The sequence below is a fragment of the Phacochoerus africanus genome, chromosome 6 (genome assembly GCF_016906955.1).
Source record: "Phacochoerus africanus isolate WHEZ1 chromosome 6, ROS_Pafr_v1, whole genome shotgun sequence".
Taxonomy (NCBI): Eukaryota; Metazoa; Chordata; class Mammalia; order Artiodactyla; family Suidae; genus Phacochoerus; species Phacochoerus africanus.
This window is the reverse complement of record NC_062549.1, coordinates 107,015,096-107,041,791: the sequence shown is the minus strand read 5'-3', so window position 1 is coordinate 107,041,791 and position 26,696 is coordinate 107,015,096. Positions and strand designations below refer to the sequence as shown.

General features: G+C 41.1%; 1 protein-coding gene across 1 annotated transcript in view; it reads left to right on the top strand.

Annotated features, from left to right (window-relative positions):
- Window positions 1–2,904: 2,904 nt before the first annotated feature.
- Window positions 2,905–26,696, top strand: part of HIPK1 (homeodomain interacting protein kinase 1) — a 56,564-nt gene continuing 32,772 nt past the window's right edge. Inside the window, 3 exon segments of the mRNA XM_047784958.1 lie at window positions 2,905–3,043; window positions 13,650–14,727; window positions 25,409–25,532. Coding sequence (XP_047640914.1) covers window positions 13,652–14,727; window positions 25,409–25,532 — 1,200 coding nt within the window. The 5' untranslated portion in view covers window positions 2,905–3,043; window positions 13,650–13,651.

The following is a 26,696-nucleotide window of genomic DNA, read 5'->3' as shown; positions in this document are numbered from 1 at the left end:
CCCACTGAATGAACCCAGGGATTGAACCTTCATCCTCACGGATCCTAGTTGGGTTTGCTAACTGCTGAGCCACAAAGGGAACTCCCTCATCATAGTTTTCTATTAGGCTCTCTTTCTTCAGTCTTCGCCCACTCCAGCCAGCCACCAGCTCTCTCTTTAAAGCACAGATTCCTTCATATTACCTGAATGATTAAACCTCTACTGAAGCTTCATTGCCTTTCAAAATCTGACTCCACCTACCTCACTAATTCCACATTCTGCCGCTTCTCTGCTAAACTGTAGGCTCTTTCAGGGCACAGATCATACATTTTCTTCTTTGTATCTTTAATTTCTAATATAGTGCAGGCATACAGAAGATAATAGATATTTGCTGAATGGATGAATGAACTCCAATTACATTAAACTCTGAAACTTCTTTGAGTATATACTATGTTGAAATAGGGCATTCTCTGAATATCCTCCCTGACTCAGTCATTCAAATCTTTTTTTTTTTTTTGCCATTTCTAGGACCACTGCCATGGCATATGGAGGTTCCCAGGCTAGGGTCTAATTAGAGCTGTAGCCACCGGCTTACGTCACAGCCACAGCAATGTGGGATCCAAGCCACGTCTGCGACCCACACCACAGCTCATGGCAACGCTGGATCCTTAACCACTGAGTGAGGCCAGGAATTGAACCCGCAACCTCATGGTTCCTAGTCGGATTCGTTAACCACTGCACCACGACGGGAACTCCAATAAACAAGTGGCCGCGCCTGCGGCATATGGAAGTTCCCAGGCTAGGGGTCGAGCCACAGCCACTGTAGAAGCAACGCCGAGTAGTTATGTTGTGAGCCACACAGGAAGTCCTCAAATCTTAAATATAGATGTCTTTGTGTATTTTTTTCCCCTCACTAGACTGTAAACTCTCTGAGGGAAAGGGTCCCGTCTTATGTATTTTGCATATGATCCAATGTCTGGGAGAATGCGTGGCATCAAGCAGGCACAGTTTGTCCGAAGGATGAATGAATATCACAGGGGGGGAAATACTAGATTTTTAAGAAAGTGTCTATGTAGTGATATAGACTGAAGAAATGATCTAAGGATAATGAATAAATAAATAAATAGGATAATAAATAAATAAGAAAAAGTATAAATAAATAAGACACAAGAAATAAAGTAGTCAAATGAAGATACTGAAGTGAACAACGAGAATCAATCAGGAAAGGCTTTCTAACAGGTAGATTTTGCCATGGGTTTGAAAAGAGGAAACAGACATAACTTGGGAGAGAAGGATCTTAGAAGCCTGTCATGGAGTTGGCTGGAACCAAGGCATGGTAAGCAATTAGTGTGTTTGAAGCCTGCTTTTCAATTGGAATCTATTCTACCCCAGAACCCAAGTTCTGCCTTTTTCCTGGTTCCCCAGGCAGGCATGCTCACCCGCACTCTGTGTCTTTATGTTTCCCAGGTTAGCCCAGTGTAGGACTTTGTGTTCTCTAAGTTTCTATGAAAATAAGCAAACAAAGCTTCCCTATGGGATTGAACACTTCTGTTAACCCTAGTTCTCTAGGGAAATACACTTCCCTGTTCCCAGTAAAATAGAACTGCTCCTAGTGTTGTTAAGCCAGGAGAGAATCCCAAAAGTAGTATAATCACTTTAGCACATCTTCACAAAAATTATCTCTGATTCAAAGAGGTCAAGGATGTATGAGTGAGACCGGAGAAATAGAACTTGATAGCAGAATCTTGTCTTAGCCATATCTACCCACTCCTTAAAGAGTATATGCAAATACATATCTGGTATTTATGTATTATTGCTGTACAGCTACTTTCTAGGGCTCAGATCCCTATTGCCTCCAACACCTGCGGGATGAAAAAAAAAAGTGTATATATATATATATATGTATATGTACATACTACCTTCTCCCTACAAGTGTCCCACACTTTAGAAATCAGAGCATTTCACATAGTGAGAGGTACATCTTAAGTGTTCCAGAATATCTTGTCCCTGGGAGATGGCAACTGTCTTTCTATTAGGATAACCCCGTTTCCATGCAGTGTTTATGTTTTTTCAGAATGTTGTGTGCCCAACACATGCCGTTTCCTGAATACCCGGCTTTACTATCTCCTGGTAGAGAAGAGAAAATTATGGTAGTATTTGCTCACTAGAGGTTTTGAGGGGTTAGGCTCAGTGCGAAGCTATTCTTTCTCATCTAATGCAAACCAAGGTTTCCAAGGTGGCAATGGAAGAGCACCTTAAGGGGCTGCTAATGTTCGTGGAGGCTTACTGATCCCCTACGCGGCTGTCACTCAGGACGTCTCTAGATAGCGAGGAACAGTAAAGTCTAAAGGGAGGTAATTCCTCACCAACAGGGGGGCTTCCCCGGCAGGCACTGCCTCCCAGCGCGCTGCCCAATTTCTGAGGGGTGTCACACTAGCCGGTGGTGATGTCACATTGGCGGGGATGACATTTTAAAGCTGGACCTCCCCACCGCCACCAAGCACTTTTTGATCACAGCGGAGTCGGCCGTGCGGAGGGGGCGGAGAACCCGACCCCCGCACGCGATCCACGCTGGCTCCCCACGGAGGCCCACCCACTCCCATTCCCATCAGTACTATGCGGTCGGCCTGACCCGCCCGCCCTCCGGCACTTCCGCCTCAGTAGGTGTCATGGCGCGGGGCGGGGGACTAGTTCCCGCGAGGCGGGGCCGGCCGGATGGGGGCGGCCGCTCGGCGCTCAGCTTGTCTGGTCTGGCGACAACGGCGGCTGCGGAGCGAGGGGCCGGCGGTGGCCCCGGACGGCAGCGGGAGGCCGAGGCGGGAGTGCGCGGGGCTGAGGCGGCGGCGGCGGCGGCGGCGAGGGGCCGGGCGGCGGCGCGGGCGGGAGGCTGAGGGGGCTCCCCCCGCGGGACGGGCGCAGGGACGGCTCCGGGGGGCGGGGGCCGGGGCCCGGGCCGGCTCGCGCGGGGGGTATGATGACCCGGCGGCGGGGCCCCGGATCTCGTCTCCTCCGCCGCCTCCTCACGGCAGCCCCAGCTCGCGGCTGAGAACCAGACACACCGGCGGTGAGTCGAAGCAGGCGGGCGGGCGGGCAGGCAGGCAGGGGCCTCGGCGGGAGAGACCTCCCGTCGGCTCCCCGAGGCGGGGCCGGGCCGGCCGCGGGTTCTCCCGGGCACCCGGCCTGCGGGGGGCGCCTCCCTTCGGGGCCCCCACCCGGGACCCGGCGCCGAGTCCTGCGGCCCGGCCGTTCGCGGCCGCGGAGGAGATGGCGTTCCCAGGAAAGTGGGGAGGCTCGGGTCTTGTTTTCGGGGCAACTCCCCCTATCTCCTGCCACTTCTCTCCTGGGCGTGTTGTTGTCCTCAGATGACAGGGGGCCGCCTGGCGTCTCCTCACCCGGCCGGTTTTTTTCCCCCGGCTGCTGTGGCCGGTTCCCAGTGTGGGGCTTGTGCGTGTGGATTTCACAGCTCTGCTTAGCGCCATGGTTTGGGATTATTTGTGCCGTTGGGGACCGGGAAGCGGTGTCTGGAAAGGACGGCGCTGCTGGGGTGGGTGTGGAAGCCTTTCTATCCTTTCGGCTTCAGTTTTTTAATCCTTAGGTTGGTAAATTGTAATGATGGTGGAGACTCGGTGGGACCGGCCCACCTAATGTATATCTGTGCAAGGCAGATCTAGAGGTTTGGCTCAGAGGGAAACTTTTGCTATCTGTCGCCAGTTTTCCAAAGCTTTCATTAAAAAAAAAAAAAAAAAAGATGGGTTATGAGGAAACTACTAAAACTCTTGGGTAAGGCTCCTGCTGTTCACAGGTCTGTGGGAAAGAGGCCCTTTTTGTGCCTAGCAACCGAGACCTGGGGCTCTGTCTCTAAGAGCGCTGGTCTAACCTCCAGTGTGTTGTGGTGACAAACCGTGAGCTTTGGCCTGTGTTTATGCTGGGCGCGCTTTCTTTCCTGTTTAGGTGGGGGAAGGGAGGAGGGGCTAGAGAAGGGGAAAAAAACAACCCCAAGCTCGAAGGTGTCTTTCCTCCCCTTAAACCACTGACTCAGTTGCAGATACTCATCTTGAGGGAGCCCTTGATAGGCGCTTTTTCTTAGCGACACTTTGGGAATTTTCAGTAATTGCATCAAAATATTAATTTCGACTATAGCTTCTTCTGCCCAGTCTGTCCTTTATCTTACTTGTTTCCTAGTAACTGATGAAAACAGCAGCATGGCTTCCTGCTCCTGATGAAGTGGGGTTAAATTAAGTGGCTGATGCCCTCAGCAAAACCTACAATTTTGCTCTTGTTTGTGTAAAGCTATTTTTGATTCTTGGTCTGTAGTTGTTTTTTTGTTTTCTGTTTTTTCCTTTTTCTTTTTAATTATAGAGAATGCAAATCATACCAGTTCTTTTTTATACGTAGGTCTAAAGCTTTCTGTAAAACACTTAAAAATATACCAACAAGTCATTTCATCTGATAGTAGTTAATTCAGCTGGTGATTTTGGATATACATGTGATCATCTCAGGGTTCTGCGTTATAAAACTGGTATGATGGATTGACTCTAAGACACTGTTGCTGATTTGAGGGATATTTTGGTAAAGTACTTGTGGTTGGAACTGGAGGCTGCCAAGCCAGTGAAGCATCTGAGGAGTAAAATGGTGAATGAGATATTGTAAATATATCTAGTTAGTCAGTAGGACTTTTGCTGGTGGTATCTTCAGGAATTTTTTATCCATGAATAGTTTATCATCTCTTTGGACATTGTAGCTTTATGGATTGCAGAGCAAGTTGATTGGTTTAACTTGAGATCGAAAACCAAACCAGAACTCCTAAAAGAAAAAAGATAATCTCAAGATTCACAATTCTCTTGGAAAATAAAATTCTTTTATTCTGTGGTTTTGTTTTCATAAGCATAGCTTAGTCAGTGGTTGTGTTGGTGGAAATCAGTGAGCCAAATCTGCCTTATAAACTTCTTACACTCAGAACTTGTGCAACTTGTTGTTAGTTACGTATGGTAACTGGTTCTTTTGTAACTTGAAGTAGTTTTGCAAACATGAACTTCCTGATTGGTTCTTTTATTTCCATTTTCATGACTATATATAGTTTATATATGTCATGATTGATTGACTATATATTGATATTGCTTATAAAACAATGAATTTTTGAAAAAGTTACAGTTAATTCCTCTCCAGTTTCTTGCCTTAATTTCATGCCATTCTGAACATAAATCATTAAAATAATTTTTCTTTGAAGTACCACTTAATCACTGGTTTGCTTTTTGCTGCTGCTTCTTTTTTTTTTTGTATTTATTTTTTGTTCCTAATCTTCCAGCACCCTAAATGCCTTATGCAGTTTTGTAAAAAGGGCATGATCAGGGACGTAAAATTTTTTTCACATCCTGTTTTTATATTTTTCTTTTTTTGTGTGTCATTATCACCTAAGCAACGTTCTAAGTTCTTTGAAGATAGAGAAACTTAAATGTGTTTGTTTTGGATTCTTTAAGAGTACCTGGTACAGTGCTTTCCCACCATGCTTAGTGAACAAGAATCAGAAAACCTGACTTTTTTTGGCCAGCATTGCTACTCATTAGCTCTGTGTAAAACTTGTTTGGCTTTTTTGGGTCTACTTTTTCTCTTCTTGGAATTAGGGGGCTTTTAGAGTCTTTAAAGATTCATTTTAGCTGTAAGAATCCCTTTTTTTTTTTTTTTTGCCAATATCTTCTGCTTCTAATCAAATACGTTACTCTAAATGGTTTTTCTTTTTTTGACATATTCTGGCATATTGGCAAAAGTTATTGCATCTGTAAGAGCTTCTTCTATCTCCCATCTGTCAAACTGTTGTTACTTTACTTAAGCCCTATTTTCCTTAGGCCTTTTCTGGCTGATCTAAACAGGGTCCTTTCTTAACATTTCACATTGATTTGTGCTTTGTTAATTTGTCATTTTTTCCAATGATTGAAACTCCTTGAGGTATAGTTTTCTTTATTCTAAACTTTGTAGACCTTGTAAATTGTTCTGTACACACAGTAAGATAGTACCTTTTTACCAAACACAAAAAGCACCTACCTTTTTGTTTGTCTTTTTTGGGGGGGCCGTACCTGGGGGCATATGAAGGTTGTTCCAGGCTAGGGGTCAAATCGGAGCTGTAGCCACTGGCCTATACCAAAGGCACAGCAACTTGGGATTCGAGCCGCATCTGCGACCTACACCACAGCTCAGGGCAACGCTGGATCCTTAGTCCACTGAGCAAGGCCAGGGATCAATTCTGTGTCCTCTTGGATGCTAGTCGGGTTCGTTAACTGCTGAGCCATGATGGGAACTCTCTACTTTTCTTTTGTCTGTTGCTGTGGGTTTGTCATTCCAGGTAAATCTGAGAGCTGTTAAAATTTAGGAAAAAATATCCTGCCTAGGAGGAAAGCACCCCTCAGTGGTTTATCAGAACATAACAAAATTGGTTTAAATGGCTGGAAGTTACATAGAATTGTAGAGTTACTCCTTTGTCAGCTAACATCACCTATATTCCACACGCTATTTTTGCATACTAGTTGGGGAACTGACTTGTTTCACAAGGTTCCATGTGAAGGAAGTGCTACAGGAAAGGGGGCGGGGAACATTGATTCACATGCTGTCCTTAGGGTTTCAAGATTACTTTTTCTTTCTGTATCACTATTCTTAGAAAAGTACTCTCTTGTAGACAAGGGACTATAATTTCTGTTCTATCATGTGAGTATTTCTCTAATTTGGACAGAATGACTTCTGAGGCTCCTTTCATTTGTTTATATGGAGAAGTTCTGTGATCTCTTTATAGCCATTCATTCTAGCAAAATTTGACACATGCTGAATGCCAACCATCGTGATTGATGCTGATGATACAAAAAAGAAAATATGTATTCTGATATTGAGAATTGCCCTCATGGAACTTGCAGTTTAGAAGTCACTTTTTAATAAACAAATAGAATAAAATCCAGAGAGGCTTACAAATCATTGGATTCTGAGCCTTGTCTCCCTCTTTGGGTCCTGTTTCTGCTATTTTTTCATTTGTTCCATTCCATCTATATTGGTCTCTCTTTTTTTCTTTTTGGTCTTTATGGGGCCTCACCTCTGACATATGGAAGTTCCCAGGCTGGGGGTCTAATTGGAGCTACAGCTGCTGGCCTGCACCACAGCCATAATAACACCAGATCTGAGCCCTGTCTGCGACCTACACCACAGCTCATGGCAATGCCAGACTGTTAACCCACTGAGCACTGAGCGAGGCCAGGGATCGAACCCACATCCTGTGGATACTAGTTGGTTTTTTTTTTGCCGCTGAGCCACCACGGGAACTCCCTGATCTCATCCTCAAACAGTCCAAGAAAGTACCTTGGCACTAACTGTTCTCTTTCGCTGGAATGGCTCTTTCTTGTCAATTAGGTGTCAGCTTTTTTTTTTTTTTTTGGCTGCACCTGCTGCGTGTGGAAGTCCTGGGTCAGGGATTGAAGCCACAACAATGACAATGACCAGTCTTCAACCACAAGGCCACCAGGGAACTCCAGTCTCATCACCATCTTAGAGTGTCTTCCCTGACCACCAAATCGAGAGTATCTCTTTCTCTCCTACCAGCTCTATCATACCATTGTGTTTGTTTTCATCATACATTTATCACTAGTTGCTCTTTTAGGGAGGGGTGTTTGTCTCCCCAGTAGAAAGTAAATTCCAGGGAATGAGGGATCTTGTCCATCTGGAGCACCGCTGTTTTCCCTGGGATTTAGAACAATGCCAGGCAGATGTACTAGGTGCTCAGAATACATTTGTTCAATGAATAATTGAAACAAGTACAAATGTGATAAATGCTAAGAAGTAGTAGAGGATACTATGGGAGGCTTTACCAGGGAAACCTAACAGTATGAAGTGGTCCGGACAATACACTTTCCTGAGTATATTTTATCCGCAGAGGCCTTGACTGGACAATACTCTTGCTAAGGAAGATCATTTTTCTTTCATGTAACAGCCTGAAGTTAATGGTCCAGGTTGAAGTGAGCATTCATAATGGGCAGGTGGCTGTGTTCTACAAGATCCTTCAGGTACTGATGTTTTTTCCATCCTTCTGCTCTGCATCCCTTGGGTGTGGTCTCGTTGCAGAAACTGGGTCTCCATGAGTTCCTGCTGGTGGAAAGGGAAAGGAACACTCAGGGTTCATACATCACTTTCTGTTGAAAAGGGAGTGGTAAACATAGTCTAGCCTTGTGCCTGGCATGAAGAAGAGAGTAGCCTTTGATCCAGACCAACAGCCAATGCTACTCTGAAAAAAATGAGCTTTAAACGTAGGCTAAAAGGAGAAGTAGTAGAAGAGAAGGCTAAGAGAGTAAAATGCAGTTTAGAGAGAGAACATTATGTGTGAAGGAACTGGGGCAGGAAAATCAAGGCTTGCTCTAGTCCCAGAGACATTTAGCACTACTGGAAGAGTGCCTGGGGGAAAGAGTTGCTGAAACGAGGCTGCGGAAATAATCAGGGTCCAGATCTTATAAAGCCTGACAATCCAAATTAGAGATTTTGGACTAGGCTAAGGTTTTAAGTGGGGGATAGATATTTTTTTTTCCTGTCTTTTCTTTTTAGGGGGCTTGAGAGTAAGTACCATTTGGGGAGACAGGTTAGGCTGTTGAAGTAAATAGCCCAGAATTGTGTAGTAGGGGTGGAATGAGAGATATTTGGTGTTCTAGTGAAAGAGTTTTCTTCCCAACCTTGTTATTTTTACAGAATGTGTATTCTTATTTACCCACTTGAGTGATATGGGTGTTTTTTTATGTATCAGTGTGCTGGAGAATGTGTACATCTGTACATGGCAGCTGAGGACAAGTACTAGAGGAAGAAATCAATAAGCAGTACTGGTTTTAGGTTATTTAGGTCACCAGTTATTAAACTGAATCAAAAAGGCAAAGATGACACCAAGCAAAAGCAGTAGGAATTTATTATTGATGTAGCAGGGAAAAGGTGGAAGTTACTAGAGACTAAGGGTGAAACATTGACAAATGATTACCTTGTTTGTCATCCCAGCTATTTCATTCACAGATAAAATATTTGAATTGTTTATAGTAAGATTATCTACCTGTAGTGCCTATAGGGTGGGGCATCAGTAAATGTTGTTAAATAGATGTGACTGTTGCAGGGAGTGGGGAAGCTGCTAATTTGATTATTTTTGAAAGCCTTGGATTCTAGCAAGACTCAGTTCTCTTTTTAGTAATACATACAAGTACCAGTAGCCTTTTGCCTATTAGTTCTAGTTTGGGATTAATGTAGGGGGCAAGTTTGTCCTCATATTTAGATGGTTAAATCTTTGGAAAGTCAAGTTTAAAATGAGAAGATCAGTTTATTGCTAGAGTGAAGAGGTGCAGCATTTTCAGGAAGTTAGCTTTTAATTTATTGGGAGCTGTTCTCATGTGAATTGAAAATATGTGTGATTTGCTAATAGAGTCTCATACATAGTAAATTTTCCACAGATGTTTGTTAATTTTGTTCCATGGTTTTGTTTGGGAATTCTCAGCCTAGGAAGAAAAGTGCCTCCCCAAGTTCTCTTGTGGTGCAGTGAGTTAAAGATCTGGAGTTGTCGCTGCAGTGGCTCAGGTTGCTGCTATGGCAAGGGTTTGATCCCTGGCCTGGGAATTTCCACATGCTACAGGTGCAGGGGCGGGGGAATGCGTCAAAAATGCGTCCCCATTTGCAAAAGCAAATTTTGTGGGACATAGTATCTTTATTTTGTGTCTAGAATTGGCTGTTCTTAGCTGAATTTGAGAATATTACATAAATTAGCGTAGATTTTTCTAGGCAGCTTTGATTTGGTATCTTCTTACCCGGTGCTAGTTGACTGGGTCAGGAGAGTCTCAACCACACTGTAGTAGTCCTGGTGGCACGATGTTGACTCAGGTACCACACACCTTTGCTAAGGGGAAGGCAAGTGAAATTCTAGGTTCTTATTTCCTTACGAGTGGACTTAAGTTTATCTTACTGAGTCAGAATTATGTTCATTTGTATACTTAAACTTTTAGAACAGTTTCTTAGAATTTGTGTTTTTCGCAGTGCTCAATGTGAATTTGAGGCCATCAGTATCTGTTACTTTGTTCATGAGGTGAAAAGTTTTTAACATTCCTCTGGTAAATGGAATATTTTAAAAAAATGTTTAGTTATGATAATACTTTCAACAATTTGATGGTACATTTCATGACTTCTTTTTACTGTTAGTTTAAGCCCCTGTATTCCTAGACATGGCTACAAACTGCAAGTTTTGTATTTAAATTGTTTTACCAAATATTTTTAGTTACATAAATGTTGTGTTCATGTTTTTCGAGATTGTTAAAATTAGTAACTTAACATACAATGGAAAACAAATTTCAAAACAGTATGCTTCACTGTTCAAAAACTGGCTTGATATTATGATGACTATAAATAGTTTTGCATATATTAGTAGGTAAATTTTGTTTGGTTGTTTTTTTAGTTTTTAATCTTTTTGGCTGTGGCAAGCAGCTTGATGTGGGATCTCAGTTCCCAGACCAGGTATTGAACCCGGGCCACAGCAGTGAAAGCATTGAATCCTACCTGCTAACCAACCAGGGAACTCCCTTAGTGGGTAAATTTTGTAAAGGCACTACTTTTTTGTCTTTTTGCCTTTTCTAGGGCTGCTCCCACGGTGTATGGAGGTACCCAGGCTACGGGTTTAATTGGAGCTATAGCCACAAGCCTACGCTACAGCCACAGCAATGAGGGATCCAAGCCGAGTCTGCAGCCTACACCACAGCTCACAGCAACGCCGGCTCCTTAACCCACTGAGCAAGGCCAGGGATCGAACCCGCAACCTCACGGTTCCTAGTCAGATTCGTTAACCACTGAGCCACTGCGGGAACTCTGTAAAGGCACTACTTGATTACAATTTTTCTTTTATTGTAGTTTGGTATTGTGTCAGTGATTTATGTAGAACAAGATGATTTGTAAATTTTTGTAGCCAATGAGTTAAATTGCAATAGCATCTTTTAATTTATACTTTTTTCTCTTCAAGGTTCACATAAATTATGGAAACTTTGTTTTAAAGTAAATCCAGATCACATTTTAGAAATTGAATTTTGCAGATTTGTTCTTCCAGCAATCTGGTCCAGTGCAGATGGTTTTTAGTTGCATGCAGAGACAAAGAAATGTATACTTTGCTTTCTTATGTTCTGTAACATCTTTTGTTATGTTTCCTTCCTTTCTAGTTGTGTGTATTTATTCTCTTATGACTAGTAAAATTATGCTGTATGTACTAGAGTGGAGACTCCCCCATATCTCCGGGACTGCAGAGATGAAAGAGAGGGAGGTCAAAAACCAAAAGCATTTGCAAATCCTGCAGTTTAACACCAAATACTATTATGAGAGTAGAGTAAAAACGAGGTTGGTAGGCAGCTGTCAAATCTCCCAACAAATACTTAGTATCTGTATATTACCAGAGTCTGTATAGTAGGTTCTGGTGACATAAGCAAAGGAACAATACAGATTTGGTACCTGTCCTTGTGGAACTTTTACTGTAGCTGGGAATGTAACATTAAATAATTTTATTTTATAAAGTAGGAACAGAGTGTTACGGGAGTGGTAGTGGTGATTGTGGGGTGTGTTTCTGTGTGAATGAGTGAGCACGAGAGAGAACAGTTTTCCCAGCAGAAGGTCTCTAACATATTAGAAGGCCTTCCAAGAACTGGAAGAAGGGCTGTACTGCTGGAATGGAGGAATCCAGGTGGGGAGATTTTGGAAGAGGCAACCAGATTTTTGGAGAGCTTTGTAAGGGAGGTTGAAGATTTTGGACTTTATCCCCAAAGAAAAAAACCCTAAAGGCAGAGAGGTGATTAAGAAAGAGCAGTCCTTGGATTTACGTAGTTTAAAAACAAAGATCTGAGTGCATTCCAGATGAGTTTGGAGGCTATTGGCAGTTAACTAGAAAGGTTGATGGGGTAGAGAAAAATGGCTCATCCGAAATATGCTTAGGAAGTAGAATGATAAGATTTGATTATAGATTAGATATGGGGAACTAAGGGAGGGGAATGAGTGAGGATAATATTAAATGAGCTCTAGGCACTGAACACATAATGTGTATTAAGTTATTTAATCCTTAGAATAACCCCATAAGGTAGGTACTGCTGTCAATATTTTAGCAGATGAGAAAACTGAGACTCATTAGCTCACTGATTTTTGGCTTGAGGTGTTGGAGGTATGGTGGTGTCTCATAATTGGGGTAAAAAACTGGGCACGGGGTGGAGGCTCAAAAATTTAATTTTGGATATGTTGAATTTGAGATGTCTCTAAGATATCCATGTTGAAGTGTGGTGTGGGGCAGTTATTTGGAAATAAGGATTTAGAGTTCAAGAGAGGGAATTCTGGGTTAGAGAGAGAAGTATGAGAATTTTTCTCAGATGACTAAACTTGCGAAATAGCAAAAAGGGGGAATGTTGGATCAAGGCAAGCAGGATTAGTATGGAGCCCCAAGGCACCTGGGGATTATATAGTTGAGAAGGGAAAAAAGAAGTTTGAAATGGCTTATATGCTACGTCAAATGTTTAGACTTCATTCTGAAAAATAATAACTTTGAGCTTAGTGAGCTTGAGGTGTCTATGGGACATTAAGGGACAGAAAGATGGGTTGTTCTTATTCCCTTTCTCCATATTTTTCTAAAAATAACTTCCCACGGTTCTTTAGAAGATTTTCCCTAGGCTTCACATCATCCTGATTACTTTGTTAGTTTATCAGTGGTCCTCTCACAATATAGTGGACAGACCTAGACATTGTTTTTATGTGTGATTTGAGCAGAGTGGATTGCCTACACTTTGTCTGCCACATTCTGGACACCACTATTTCTGTGAATATAGTTGAAGATTGAATTAGCTTTTGCGGATGGGGAACATTATTACACAATATTTCTCTTGCTTACAAAGTGTTTTTTGTATATGCTCCTTCTAAAATCTTTTATCTTTTGTGCTAGCCATATTTTGGACCCAAGAAGGAAGTCTAAATTTGTGTTAAATGTCATCCGCTAGGTTTACCTTATGGTTTCTGCTCTTTATGATCTTTTTGGACCTGTTAGCAATATTGAGTGTCCTGCCCAAATTTGGTTCATCTATGAATTTTATAAGCATGCCATTTATGTCTAAATTTAAATAATTGATTAAAAAGCTAATCAGGACAGGAATGAAGACATCTGTGGAATGAACTCTGGGGCCAAAGAACCTAGTTTTAAATTCCAGTGCTGCCACTTAATAGCTGTGTCATTTTGGGCAAATAATTTTAACCGGTCTGTGCCTTAGTTTTCTCATCTATAAAATGGAAATAATGATCTTCTTTCAAAAGGTTGTAGTGAGAATTAAATGACTAGTGTATATGAAGTGTTTAGACTACTACTTGGCACATAGTAAGCCATCAGTCGTCTAAGCTTATTATTATTGTTTTTATTTTGTAAACCATCATAGATATTCATACTCATTTAACAATATGTCCTATTATATTGAGTCTCAAAGAGTGATTAAGGATGTGTAATTAGACCAAAAAGTTTATCATTCTATCACAGGAAACATGTTTTGGAAAATGTATATAAAACTCCAGCTAGGTATATGTTTACTTGTGGTTTTGCTAAACTTGAAGTTTTCTTAAATACTAATTGAGGGCTTGTACAAAATTGAGAGTCTAATTCTTCCTCTTTCTCAATGTAGGTATGGCATCACAGCTGCAGGTGTTTTCCCCCCCATCAGTGTCGTCGAGTGCCTTTTGCAGTGCGAAGAAACTGAAAATAGAGCCCTCTGGCTGGGATGTTTCTGGACAGAGCAGCAACGACAAATACTATACTCACAGCAAAACCCTCCCAGCCACACAAGGGCAAGCCAACTCCTCTCACCAGGTAGCAAATTTCAACATCCCTGCTTACGACCAGGGCCTACTCCTCCCAGCTCCTGCAGTGGAGCATATTGTTGTAACAGCCGCTGATAGCTCGGCCAGTGCTGCTACATCAACCTTCCAAAGCAGCCAGACCCTGACTCACAGAAGCAACGTTTCTTTGCTTGAGCCATATCAAAAATGTGGATTGAAAAGAAAAAGTGAGGAAGTTGACAGCAACGGTAGCGTGCAAATCATAGAAGAACATCCCCCTCTCATGCTGCAAAACAGGACTGTGGTGGGTGCTGCTGCCACGACCACCACTGTGACCACGAAGAGTAGCAGTTCCAGTGGAGAAGGGGATTACCAGCTGGTCCAGCATGAGATCCTTTGCTCTATGACCAACAGCTATGAAGTCTTGGAGTTCCTAGGCCGGGGAACATTTGGACAGGTGGCTAAGTGCTGGAAGCGAAGCACCAAGGAAATTGTGGCTATTAAAATCTTGAAGAACCACCCCTCCTATGCCAGACAAGGACAGATTGAAGTGAGCATCCTTTCTCGCCTAAGCAGTGAAAATGCTGATGAGTATAATTTTGTCCGTTCTTACGAGTGTTTTCAGCATAAGAATCATACCTGCCTTGTGTTCGAGATGCTGGAGCAGAACTTATATGATTTTCTAAAGCAGAACAAGTTTAGCCCACTGCCACTCAAGTACATCAGACCAATCTTGCAGCAGGTGGCCACAGCCCTGATGAAGCTCAAGAGTCTTGGTCTGATTCATGCTGACCTTAAGCCTGAAAACATAATGCTGGTTGATCCAGTACGCCAGCCCTACCGAGTGAAGGTCATTGACTTTGGTTCTGCTAGTCACGTTTCCAAAGCTGTGTGCTCAACCTACTTACAGTCACGTTACTACAGGCAAGTGGCAAATGCTGAAAAACATGTCTTAGGCTAGAGGTCTGTCTTTATGTTTACCATATCACAAAGGGCTACATATGACAATGAATTTATTTACAGATTTCAACACAGAATAAGATAATATGTTTTAGTTCATTCCATGTGTGCAGCATTCCTATATGTAACATTAGTTTTGAAATTTTGTTTACTCTTGAAAAATTAATTCAGTCTGATTCTAAAGGATGTTCCTGGTTGAATGATACTAGCATGTGGTTCTTTCTTTACCACCATTATACATAATTTCCCCACCTCAAAGTATCTTTAAATGTATAAGGTATTTACTTATTTGTGATGAATTTGAGCATATGCTGTTATTTTTTCCAGGCTCCTATCTTGGCAGGTAAGATGCCTTGGGAATAATTCCAACTTTAGCTCTAGCAACAGTTTATTTTACATTTTCTTTCTTGTGTAATAGAATTAGATGAGATGATTGCTAAGGTTTCTTCTCATTTTAACATTCTCCATAGTTCTATGAACTTACTTCGTTATCCTAAAATGGCCTTGACCCAAGCAAGCATTTTAGTGATTTATATTTCCATATTGATACTTCTAACAAAGCTACCTTTTCAATATATAATAATTATTGGGCCAGTACTTAAATGCTAGTATATGGAATTTTTCTTTGTACTGTAACCAAGGAGTGTTACTGAAAGGAGAGAGGAAAGTCTTTAAAGGATTTGTTTCTCAGTACCTTGTTTTTCTGTCTAGTTGTTAATTTTAAGAGAATCTGGTATTTATTTTAATAGTCATGCATTAAACACAGATTGTACACTCACTGAATCAAGAAGTAAAACAATAAACAAAGATAACACACAAAATATGTTTATCGAGAGTGATGCCCACCATGTCAAATGCCTATAATAAATTTTTTTGACAAAGTGGAAATTCTGAACTAAGAATTTTATATTATGTGTGAAAATAATGTAAGGGATATTTTAACCTATTTAACCAAAGACTCAGAAAATATGCCATCTATGTATTTTTTTGTTTTTTCTAATTTGTGGTTAAATCTACCTAACATGGAGTTTACCATTTTAACCATTTTTTAGTGTACCATTCTATTTTGTGAAGTACATTCACAATGTGATATTGCCCTCACCACTATCCATTTCCAAATTTTTTTTATCAACTGAAACTGTAACCATTGAGCAGTTACTACCCCCCCCCCCCCAACCTCCCATCCTTAGTTACCTTTTTTGGGGGGTCATTTTTGGCCACCCACCCTGTGGCATGTTGGAGCTCCTGGGCCAGAAATCAGATCAGAGCCACAGTTATGACCTAAGCCGCACCTGCGGCAACATTGGATCCCTAACCTACTGTGCCGGGCCAGGGATTGAATCCCTGTCCCAGTGGTTCCCAAGACTCGGACAATCCTGTTGCACCACCGCAGGAGCTCCCACTTAGTTACTTTTGTTTGACTTTCTGTCTCTATGAATTTGTCTATTCTAGATACTGCATATGAGTAGAGTCATACAGTATATAGGTCCTTTTTGAGGTCTGGCTTATTTCACTTAGTGCAGTGTTTTCAAGGTTAATCTCTGAATTTCTGTAGCATGTATCAGAGTTCCTTTCTTTTTTTTTTTTAGGTTGTTTTTTTTTTAAGGCCGCACCTGTGGCATATGGAAGTTCCCAGGCTAGGAGTTGAACCAGAGCTGTAGCTACCAGCCTACACCACAGCCACAGCCACACCAGATCCAGGCTGCGTCTGTGATGGGTACACTGCAGCTCACAGCAGCACTGGATCCTTAACCCATTGAGTGACACCAGGGATCGAACCCAAGTCCTCATGGATGCTAGTCTGGTTCATTACTGCTGAGCCACAATGGGAACTCCAAGAATGTCATTCCTTTTCAGGACTGAATAATATTCTATTGCATATATGTACCACGTTTTATCTATTTATTCATCTGTTGATGGGCACTTGGGTTTTTTTTATGCATTTTTGGTTATTGTGAATAATAGTGTGGTGAACATTGGTGTTCAAGTGCTTAAATCCCTCTTTTCAATTATTCTGGGTATAAAGCTAGAAGTAGAGTTGTTGGGTAGAGAGTTGCTGGATGTATTTAACTTTTTGAGGAACCGCTAAACTGTTTTCCTCAGCCACTATGCAGTTTTACATTCCCACCAGCAGTGTATAAGAATTCCAAATTTTCCACTTTCTTTTTCTTTTTTTTTGCTAATAGACATCTTTATATATGTGAAATGATATCTTCTGTGGTTTTGATTTGCATGATTAGTGATGGTGAGCATCATTTTATGGGCTTATGGACCATCTGTATCTTCTTTGGACAAAGGTCTAAGTCTTCCTTTTTTTTTTTTTTTTTTTTCAGGCCACACTCGCAGCATACAGAATTTTCTGGGCTAGGAATTGAACCTATGCCACAGTAGTGACAATGCAAGATCCTTAACTGCTAGGCCATTTTTGTATTGGATTGCTTGTTTGATGTTGAGTTGCAGGAGTTCTTAATATATTCTGGATATTAATCCGTGGTCAGATACATAATTTGCAAATGTTTGCTCTCATTTCGTGGGGTTGCCTTTTTACTCTTGATGGTGTCATTTGCACAAAAATTTTTGAATTTTGATAAAGTCCAATTTGTCTTGGAGTTCCTGTCTTGGCTCGGTGGTTAGCAAATCTGACTAGGGACCACGAGGTTGTGGGTTTGATCCCTGGCCTCACTCAGTGGGTTAAGGACCCGGCGTTGCCGCGAGCTGTGGTGTAGGTTACAGACTTGGCTTGGATTCTGCATTGCTGTGGCTGTGGTATAGGCTGGCAGCTACAGCTCCAATTAGACCTCTAGCCTGGGAACCTCCATGAGCTGCGGGTGCGGCCCTAGAAAAGACCAAAAAAAAAAAAAAAGAGTCCAATTTGTCTTTTTTTGTTGTTGCTTATACTTTTGGCATCCAAGAAATCATTGCTGAACCAATGTCATGAAACTTTTCCCCTGTGTTTTCTTTGAATAGTTTTAGCTCTTATGTTTGAATTTTTGATCCATTTTGACTTAATTCTTGTATGATATAAAGTATGGATCCAGTTTCATTTTTTTGCATGTAGTAGACACTCAGTTTTCCCAACACCATTTGCTGAAACGACTGTCCTTTCTCCATTGAGTGGAGAATCCTTGTCAGAAGCCTTTGACCTTATATATGAGGGTTTATTTGTGGGTTCTCTGTTCTCTTCTGCTGTTCTAAATGTCTGTCTATACTAGTACCATGCTTTTTTGATTGCTTGTAGATTTGTCATAAGTTTTGAAATCTGGAAGTGAGAGACCTCCAATTTTACTCTCTTTCAAGATTGTTGTGGGAGTTCCCGTTGTGGCACAGCGGAAACAATCTGACTAGGAACCATGAGGTTTTGGGTTCAATCCCCGGCCTCGCTCAGTGGGTTAAGGATCCGGCGTTGCCGTGAGCTGTGGTGTAGGTCAAATATGTGGCTCAGATCTCGCGTTGCTGTGGCTGTGGTGTAGGCCGGCAGCAGCAGCTCCAATTAGACCCCTAGCCTGGGAACCTCTATATGCCTCGGGTGTGGCCCAAAAAAAACAAAGGAAAAAAAAAGATTGTTTTGCCTATTTGGAGTCCCCTGAAATTTCATAGAAATTTTAGGATGGAGTTTTTTCTATTTCTGAAAAAACCTCACTGGTCTGTAAATCACTTTGCGTAGTATTAATGTCTTAACCGCATTGTCTTACAATCTACCTTATTTTTATCTTTTTTTAATCATTTTATAAAACTATGATATTTCTTACTGGAGTGAGATGGAATAAAGCCTTTGGTTTCTGGTTTCATGCCACTCTAGGCAAGTTGGCTAATTTTGAGAATCTCACCCTATTTATTTATTTATGACTTGAGATATTTAGGTTCCAGTTACTTTTGTTCCTGATATTCTCCTTTGAGCAATCCCACCACCCCCTGCAATACATAAATACAGTACTTTCTACTTTCGGCACCAGAGAGTTCAATTCTGCATCTCATTTTGTAAGCACTGGGGAGCTAAGAAGGAGAGCACAGCTGAGGCGTGAGGGCTGATAAGTGCCTGCTTTCTTGATCTTTTCTCTAGTCGGTAACTGCAGGTGTCCTTTAACTACTTGCTCTGTCAAAGACAAAGGGCAATCTCTTGTGGTAACAGAGCAATAGAGATAAGAATAATTTCATAGGAGTTCCCTTCGTGGCTTAGTGGAAATGAATCTGACTAGGAACCATGAGATTGCGGGTTCCATCCCTGGCCTCACTGAGTGAGTTAAGGATCTGCCATTGCTGTGAGCTGTGGTGTAGGTGGAGAGCAGCAGCTCCGAGTAGACCCCTAGCTTGGGAACCTCCATATGCCTCAGATGCAGCCCTAAAAAGACACAGAAAAAAAGAATTTCATAAAAATTTTTTTCTGATATTTTCTCTTAAAGGGTAAAGGAGGCTTGAGGGATAAATAGTACTGGTAGCTTAGCTTTCTCTAATATGTAATTTATTTGAATAATTTTCAGTGTTAGGTTGCTGTTCTTTGCTACTTTCCTTATCCTTTTAATTTAAGCTGTCATTTGAGTAATTTGGTTCTGTTTTATTTTTATAGAAAATATGTTTTTCAAAATTTTATTTTTTATTTTATTTATTTATTTATTTTTTTGTCTTTTGTTGTTGTTGTTGTTATTGTTGTTGTTGTTGTTGCTATTTCTTGGGCCACTCCCGCAGCATATGGAGGTTCCCAGGCTAGGGGTTGAATCAGAGCTGTAGCCACCAGCCTACGCCAGAGCCACAGCAACGCGGGATCCGAGCCTCGTCTGCAACCTACACCACAGCTCACAGCAACGCCGGATCGTTAACCCACTGAGCAAGGGCAGGGACCGAACCCGCAACCTCATGGTTCCTAGTCGGATTCGTTAACCACTGCGCCACGACGGGAACTCCATATTTTATTTTATTTTATTTTATTTTGTCTTTTTTTGTTGTTGTTTTTCAAAATTTTAAATCCACCAACTTCAACAAAGCTTCCTGTAAGTCCACTGCATTTAGTTGTTCACTGTAGGAGTACAGTTATCCCTTGTTATCCACTGGGGATAAATTCTTTAGGCCCCCTCACGTGAAATCCACAGATGCTCAAGTCTCTTATTAAAAATGATAAAAGAGTTCCCATTGTGGCGCGGCCGGTTGGGATTCTGGCAGTTGTCTCTGCAGTGGTGCGCATTCGATCCCCAACCTGGAACAGTGGGTTAAGGATCTGGTGTTGCTGTAGTTGTGGCATGGATTCGATCCTGATTAGATCCTTGGCTGGGGAACTTCCATATACCACGGGGGCAGCCAAAAAAAAAAAAAAAGCTGTAGTACAGCAGTATAGTTGTTCTTCTGCATTCACAGGTTTTGTATCTGCAGATCCAGAGGGCCAAGTGTAATTTTATTTTTCTATTTTAATTTTTAATTTTTTTTTGTTTTTTTTAGGGCTATACCTGAGGCATATGGAGGTTCCCAGGCTAGGGATCGAATCAGAGCTACAGCTGCTGGCCTATACCACAGCCATAGCAACACTGGATCCAAGCCACATCTGCGACCTACACCATGGCTCAACGGCATCCTTAACCCACTGATTGAGGCCAGGGACTGAACCTACATCCCCATGGATACCAGTCTTGGGTTCATTTCCGCTGAGCCACCATGGGAACTCCCCAATTATAATTTTAAATGGAACTGAGTTTACCCCTTAAAAACAGGAATTCATTCTGTGTATCATTGCGTAATTACTGTGCATATTGAGATTCAGTATCCAGGGCTTGACTACATTTAGGATTTAACTTGAGCATTGCAGTTCCCATTGTGGCTCAGTGGGTTAAGAACCCAGCTAGTATCCATGAAGATGTGGGTTCGATCCCTGGCCTCAGTCAGCAGGTTAAGGGATCTGGTGTAGTCTTGAGCTGCAGTGTAGGCTGCAGATGTGGCTCGGATCTGGCATTGCTGTGGCTGTGGCGAAGGCCGGCGGCTGCAGCCCCAATTTGACCACTAGCCTAGGAACTTCCATATGCTGCAGGTGTGGCCCTAATAAGAAAAAAATAAATAACATGAGTATTCTCTTGTATCACTTTAATGCTAGAGCCTTAGGCAAATGGAACAGCAGCTCAGGCATTCCTTCTTTATCATTAGTTTTATCCACAGTGGTCCTCTTTGTGTTGGTGTTGTTGCTTTATTGGAGTCCATTAAGTCCTCACCCAGTTGTCTTTCAGAAAACCTCTCTGAAATCCTTTGGTCAGTGAAGCATTCTGGCTCTAGAGCCAGCTTTCCTCTTACCCTCCTTTTTAGTTTACATTGCTTTATCTTGTTGATAACGTGCCAGAGTTCTATCAGTTGACATAAGTTTTTACCGCCACCCTGTCTCTGTCCACCATGGGCATGGCTAAATGACTCAGGCAGTAGAAGTAAAGTGCTTTATTTCCTAGCCCACTGTAAATGTAAATGTAGACTAATTCCAAGAAAAGTTGGTGTCTTTGGGGCTTGAATTTTAGGCGCAAAGCTTTGCCATACTTAAAATCTTGAAAGAGCACTTTGTTATGTATGGAAGGACATTTCTTATCTGGACCTTCTGGATAAGAAAAGCATATTTTTAGTTTATCCTAGACAGACAATCAATCCAGTTTCATCTGACACTGAAACCAGTTACACCTAAGCCACAGATGCAGGAAGTTAGACTTCATGTAACATCTCTTTTCTGGTATGATGTTTCTGAGAAGGGTAGGAAGAAACAAGAATATTCATGAAAATGAGCAGAGAATGATTTGTGCTGTTAAGTGATACCAACCTCAGCTTACTCTGGGTTCTAGTGAAATAATGCTTTATAACTTAGGTGGACTTTTTCAATTTAAAGGAGTTTGAAATTGGGAAATCAAAAAGCGGGGATTGCTATTTCTACCACCTGGTTACAGTAATTAGAGCCTGTTTAGTAATTGTTCTTTAAGGATGAGACATGTCTTCATAGAAGAGAGCCACCATGTCCAAAGTATAATTAATGTCATTCTTCTACCAAAATGAAGGCTGCTAGTTTTGTTTTCCTCTTTCCTATACTTCACTAGTAATCTTTTTTACTGCCTGGTTTTTAGAATGTCAGAACTGGAAAAAGACCTGAAAGAGTAACTTTATAGATAGATGAAGTAAAACCAGAATTTCGGTGTTTAGTTTATATTGAAGCATTGAGAAATAGTGGAGGCCAAGGGGAAAGATGATATAGTAATGAAAATATTATCAAGAATTTTAATCTGAATTCAGAGTCTGAAACATTGTCTTTAGAGGTGAATGTAAATGATTTCTTTCTGTGCAGTAAAAGAAGATAACTTCAGTCTTTTTGCTTCTTAGAGTTTAGGTAAGTCTAACATTTATAGGCTCTAATGATAGTAAAAAAAAAATCCTCAATAAACCTTAGTTTATTTTGTTTTTACTGCTTTCATTTTTTTCCCTTTGTACTTATCTTTTCGGATGGTAGATGTGGTAGAGTTACTGTTTTGAGTGAGCTTTTGCTCAAAGTCCTTAGTGGCTTTTGTTACTCCAGAAGCAGGGCAAGACCAAATGGAAAAACTGATTCCAGCCAATCTTCAGAGTTTTCTCTTTGTTTAATAGGGCTTGGGGGCTGGAGTTAGTGTTTTTCTTAATTTCCCTGCAACTTTAAGCTCTAGAAGCCTAACAGTTATCACATCTTAGGGCTGCCTTTTAAAAGAAAGTTACTGGGTGGCCTGGCCCCTTCCTATGACCTACCTTTTGGATTCTAAAATGTCTTCCTGGTATAGTGGGAATGGCAAAATCAATATGCTGTTCTTCAGTTGTTGTTTAGGAATGTTCTAAGCCCAGTTTTTATTTTGGCACAAAGCCATTTGTGTTCTCCCTGCCAGCTATTTTTGGCACTGCCATAAACTTAGAAATTAACAATTCTGCTCAGTGAAAGTAAAGATTTTGTTCCTTTTCAATTTTGGAAAGGCTTTTATGTTTCTGTGTACTCTTGTACTCTCATTTATTCATGCTACCAAACATGCCACAGTGGTTGTATTTAATTGAACTTTGAGATTCCATCAGTAATATGGGGCTGTAGCCACCTGCAATGGGATTATCACTTTTAAAGGTTGTTTTCTTTGGCTAATAAAACCACAGGTCTCATCAAATAGTACAAGACCTAATGGTATTAGTGGTTCTATCCTTAGCTGTCAAGTAGTGTTCAGTATCAGCAGGCTTGGATCTTCTGCTATTTCTGTGCAAGGATCAGGAAAGCTTCTAAACCCTATGAAGTTCTCTAATTTACTCTATTTTCTAAGGGCTACTTAGAAAATTACTCAGGGAGGATATTCTTATTTAGGGAGATATCTTTATACCCTCCCCACTCAATCTTTGTCCCTTCTTCTTCCCCCACATACACACAAAGCAACAATAAGCACGTATTGCTTGAAAATAAAGTTTGGAAACCTAGGCACTCCATGAGGAGACACAGCCTATTAGATGGTTCCTAATGGAGAGATCTCCTTTTCCATTTAGCTCCTTTCAAATGAAGGATCTAGATCTGGAGTGTCCTTAAGATGAACTATTTTTTATGTACCAATAAGAAAGTGAAGGCACTGCCATTAAACCATTTGCAGGAATCGTCTTAATTTCAGAGGTATTAAAATGTGAAAAAAAAAGTGCATCTTATAGTTGATGACTTAGCAATGATAATACCTGCTTTCAAGAATTGTTATAGGGATTGGAGTTCCCGTTGTGGCTCAGTGGTTAACAAATCCCAACTAGGAACCGTGAGGTTGTGGGTTCAATCCCTGGCCTCGATAAGTGGGTTAAGGACCTGGTGTTGCCGTGAGCTGTGGTGGAGGTCGTAGATGCAGCTCGGATCCCTAATTACTGTGGCTCTGGCTCAGGCCGGCAGCCACAGCTCTGATTCAACCCCTAGCTTGGGAATCTCCACATGCCTCAGGTGTGGTCCCAGAAAAGCCAAAAAAAAAAAAAAGTTGTTGTAAGTATTACGTGAACTCCACATTTATAAAGAACTTAGAACAGTGCCTGGCCCATAGTAAGCACTATATAAATATCATCTATTTTTATGAATATTGTTACCTATTATTATCATCCCTCTTTTGAACCCACTTATCTCTTAATTTTAGTCACAATTAAAAAGTACCGTTATGTACCACCCTGCCAAATAGATGTGCATAGATGGGTATGTGTTTTACTTATTTAGAGACAGTATAATTTACTCAACTTCAGAGCCAGACTGCCAGGATTCAAATTCTAGCTCTGCCACTATTAACTATGTGATTTTGGGCACATTTCTTAATCTGTTTGCCTCTGTTTCTTCTCTCTAAATGGGGATAATTTTCCTTGGCATACGGAGGTTCCCAGGCTAGGGGTTGAATTGGAGCCACAGCTGCCGCCTACACCACAGCCATAGCCACAGGGGTCTGAGCCGTGTCTGCTACCTACAGCACAGTTCAGAGCAACGCTGGGTCCTTAACCCACTGAGCGAGGCCGGGGATTGAACCCGTAACCTCATGGTTCCTAGTTGGGTTCGTTAACCACTGAGCCATGACGGGAACTCCTTGTGTATTTATTTATTTTTCAAAATTTTTAAAATAATAGTCATTGTTTTATCTAACACATACATAGTGCTTCTGCTGTGTGCCAGGCACTGGTCAAGAGTGTTCATATTTAAACAACATCGTCATCATCATCATCTTTATTATTTTTAACTTTTTTTTTTTTTTGGTCTTTTCAGGGCCGTACACACAGCACATGGAGGTTCCCCAGCTAGGAACCCAGTCAGAGCTGTAGCTGCCTGCCTACTCTACAGCCACAGCACCACCAGATTTGAGCCGTGTCTATGACCTACACCACAGCTCATGGCAACGCCGGCTCCTTAACCCCCTGAGTGAGGCATGGGATCGAACCTATGGGTTCACGGATACTAGTCAGATTCGTTTGCACTGAGCCACGATGGGAACTCCTATTTTTAACTTATTTATTTAAATCTTACCATGGCTCTATGTAGTAGGTACTCATCTCCATTTTATGAATGAGGAACCTGGGGCATCAAAAGATTAATTGCCTACAGCTGTTAAATAATGGACTAGAATTTGAACCACTATGTCACTAAGGCATTTTATCCTAAAGGGGTAGTTACTGATCAGGTCATTTAATTTGTCTATAACTAAAAGATGCTAAAAATAAAAAGAATAAATCCATAGTCCCTTAATTTAAAAATTAAATCCATAATTTTAAAATTCTGAAAGCTCTCAAAACTAAAATCTTTTTCTAAGTTTGATATAAACTATTTCTTGGCAAGACCTGACTTGAATCAGTGTAAGGCTTTTAAAAGTATTTGTTTGGCTTGGTGTGATTGCTCATGTTTTGTTGCAGAAATATTAATATGTTTATTTATAGGATGCTTCCCTATATACTTCATTGGGGTTATTACACAGTGGGTAGTTTATACATGGCAGTATCTTTCTGAAATTCAAAACATTCTGAATTTCAAAACACAACTGGGGCCAGGAGTTTCAATTTCCAGATTTTATACCAAAGATCCTTTCCATTTCATTAAATCAGTGTACTTTTACCTGATACTAAAGCACAACTTGGTAAACATAGTTAATTTCCCAAAATAATGTTTATTATTTTAATATACTATTTTTGATTTTGCTAGAGCCCCTGAAATAATTCTTGGATTACCATTTTGTGAAGCTATTGATATGTGGTCATTGGGCTGTGTGATAGCTGAGCTGTTCCTGGGATGGCCTCTTTATCCTGGTGCTTCAGAATATGATCAGGTAAGAGTGTTTTTTTGTCTTTTTTTTTTTTTTTTCCAGGGCTGCACCTGTGGCATATGGAAGTTCCTAAGCTAGGGGTTGAATAGGAACTACAGCTGCCTGCCTACACCACAGCCACAGCAGCTCGGGATCTGAGCTTCGTCTGCGACCTTCACCATAGCTCATGGCAATGCTGGACCCTTAACCCACTGATCGAGGCCACAGATTGAACCTGCATCTTCATGGATCCTAGTTGGGTTCGTTAACCGCTGAGCCACCACCGAAACTCCCCCTGCTTCTTATTCTGAAGTTATATTTGCAATTCTGCACTTAAAGATTTTATTTTATATTACTTTAGGTTGCTACTGTTCCAAATCTGTAATAGTTTTTTAGAGATTTAACTTTGCTTAACGAATGTGTCTTGTGAGTTAAGATAGGAGAGTAATGCAAGGATGTGAAGCTGGAATTTTAAGAACAAACTTTGGCTCATTCAGAGCTGTTATTTCCTTTATACATGACACACAATGAAGTAATTATTACTCTCTGCATACTAAAACACCTTGGACCCCAGAAGCTATGGTGTGGATTAGGTCTCTGTAACATAAGGTTTATATCATATCATAGGATTTATGTCATATCATAGAAATCGTATGAGTTGAAAAATACTATAATATATTATCTATGTTTCAAAACAGACATACTTTAGAAGATATGCTATACTTTCCTAAGAAGCTAGTCCTAAGGGGAAAAGTTTTGTCATGGAAGTATATTGTGAATTCTTACATTTCTTATTCTTTAAAACAACAACAGCAACAACAACCCATCAAAAAACAGTTTTAACTACTATGCTATAAGCTCTTTGAGGGCAGAGACTGTTTGATTCTAGCAGTATATCCAAGCTACTGACATTGTATCTGGCACATAGTAGGTACATGAGGTTTTTTTGTTTTGTTTTGTATTTTGAGGTTTTTTTGATAAGTGAATTTTTTTTGTTTTTTGGTTTTTTTTTGTTTGTTTTTGCTTTGTTTTTTAGGGCCGTACCCGAGGCATATGGAGATTCCCAGGCTCGGGGTCCAGTCGGAGCTACAGTTGCCGGCCTACACCACAGCCACAGCAATACCAGATCTGAGCCGAGTCTGTGACTCACATCACAGCTCATGGCAATGCCGAATCCTTAACCCACTG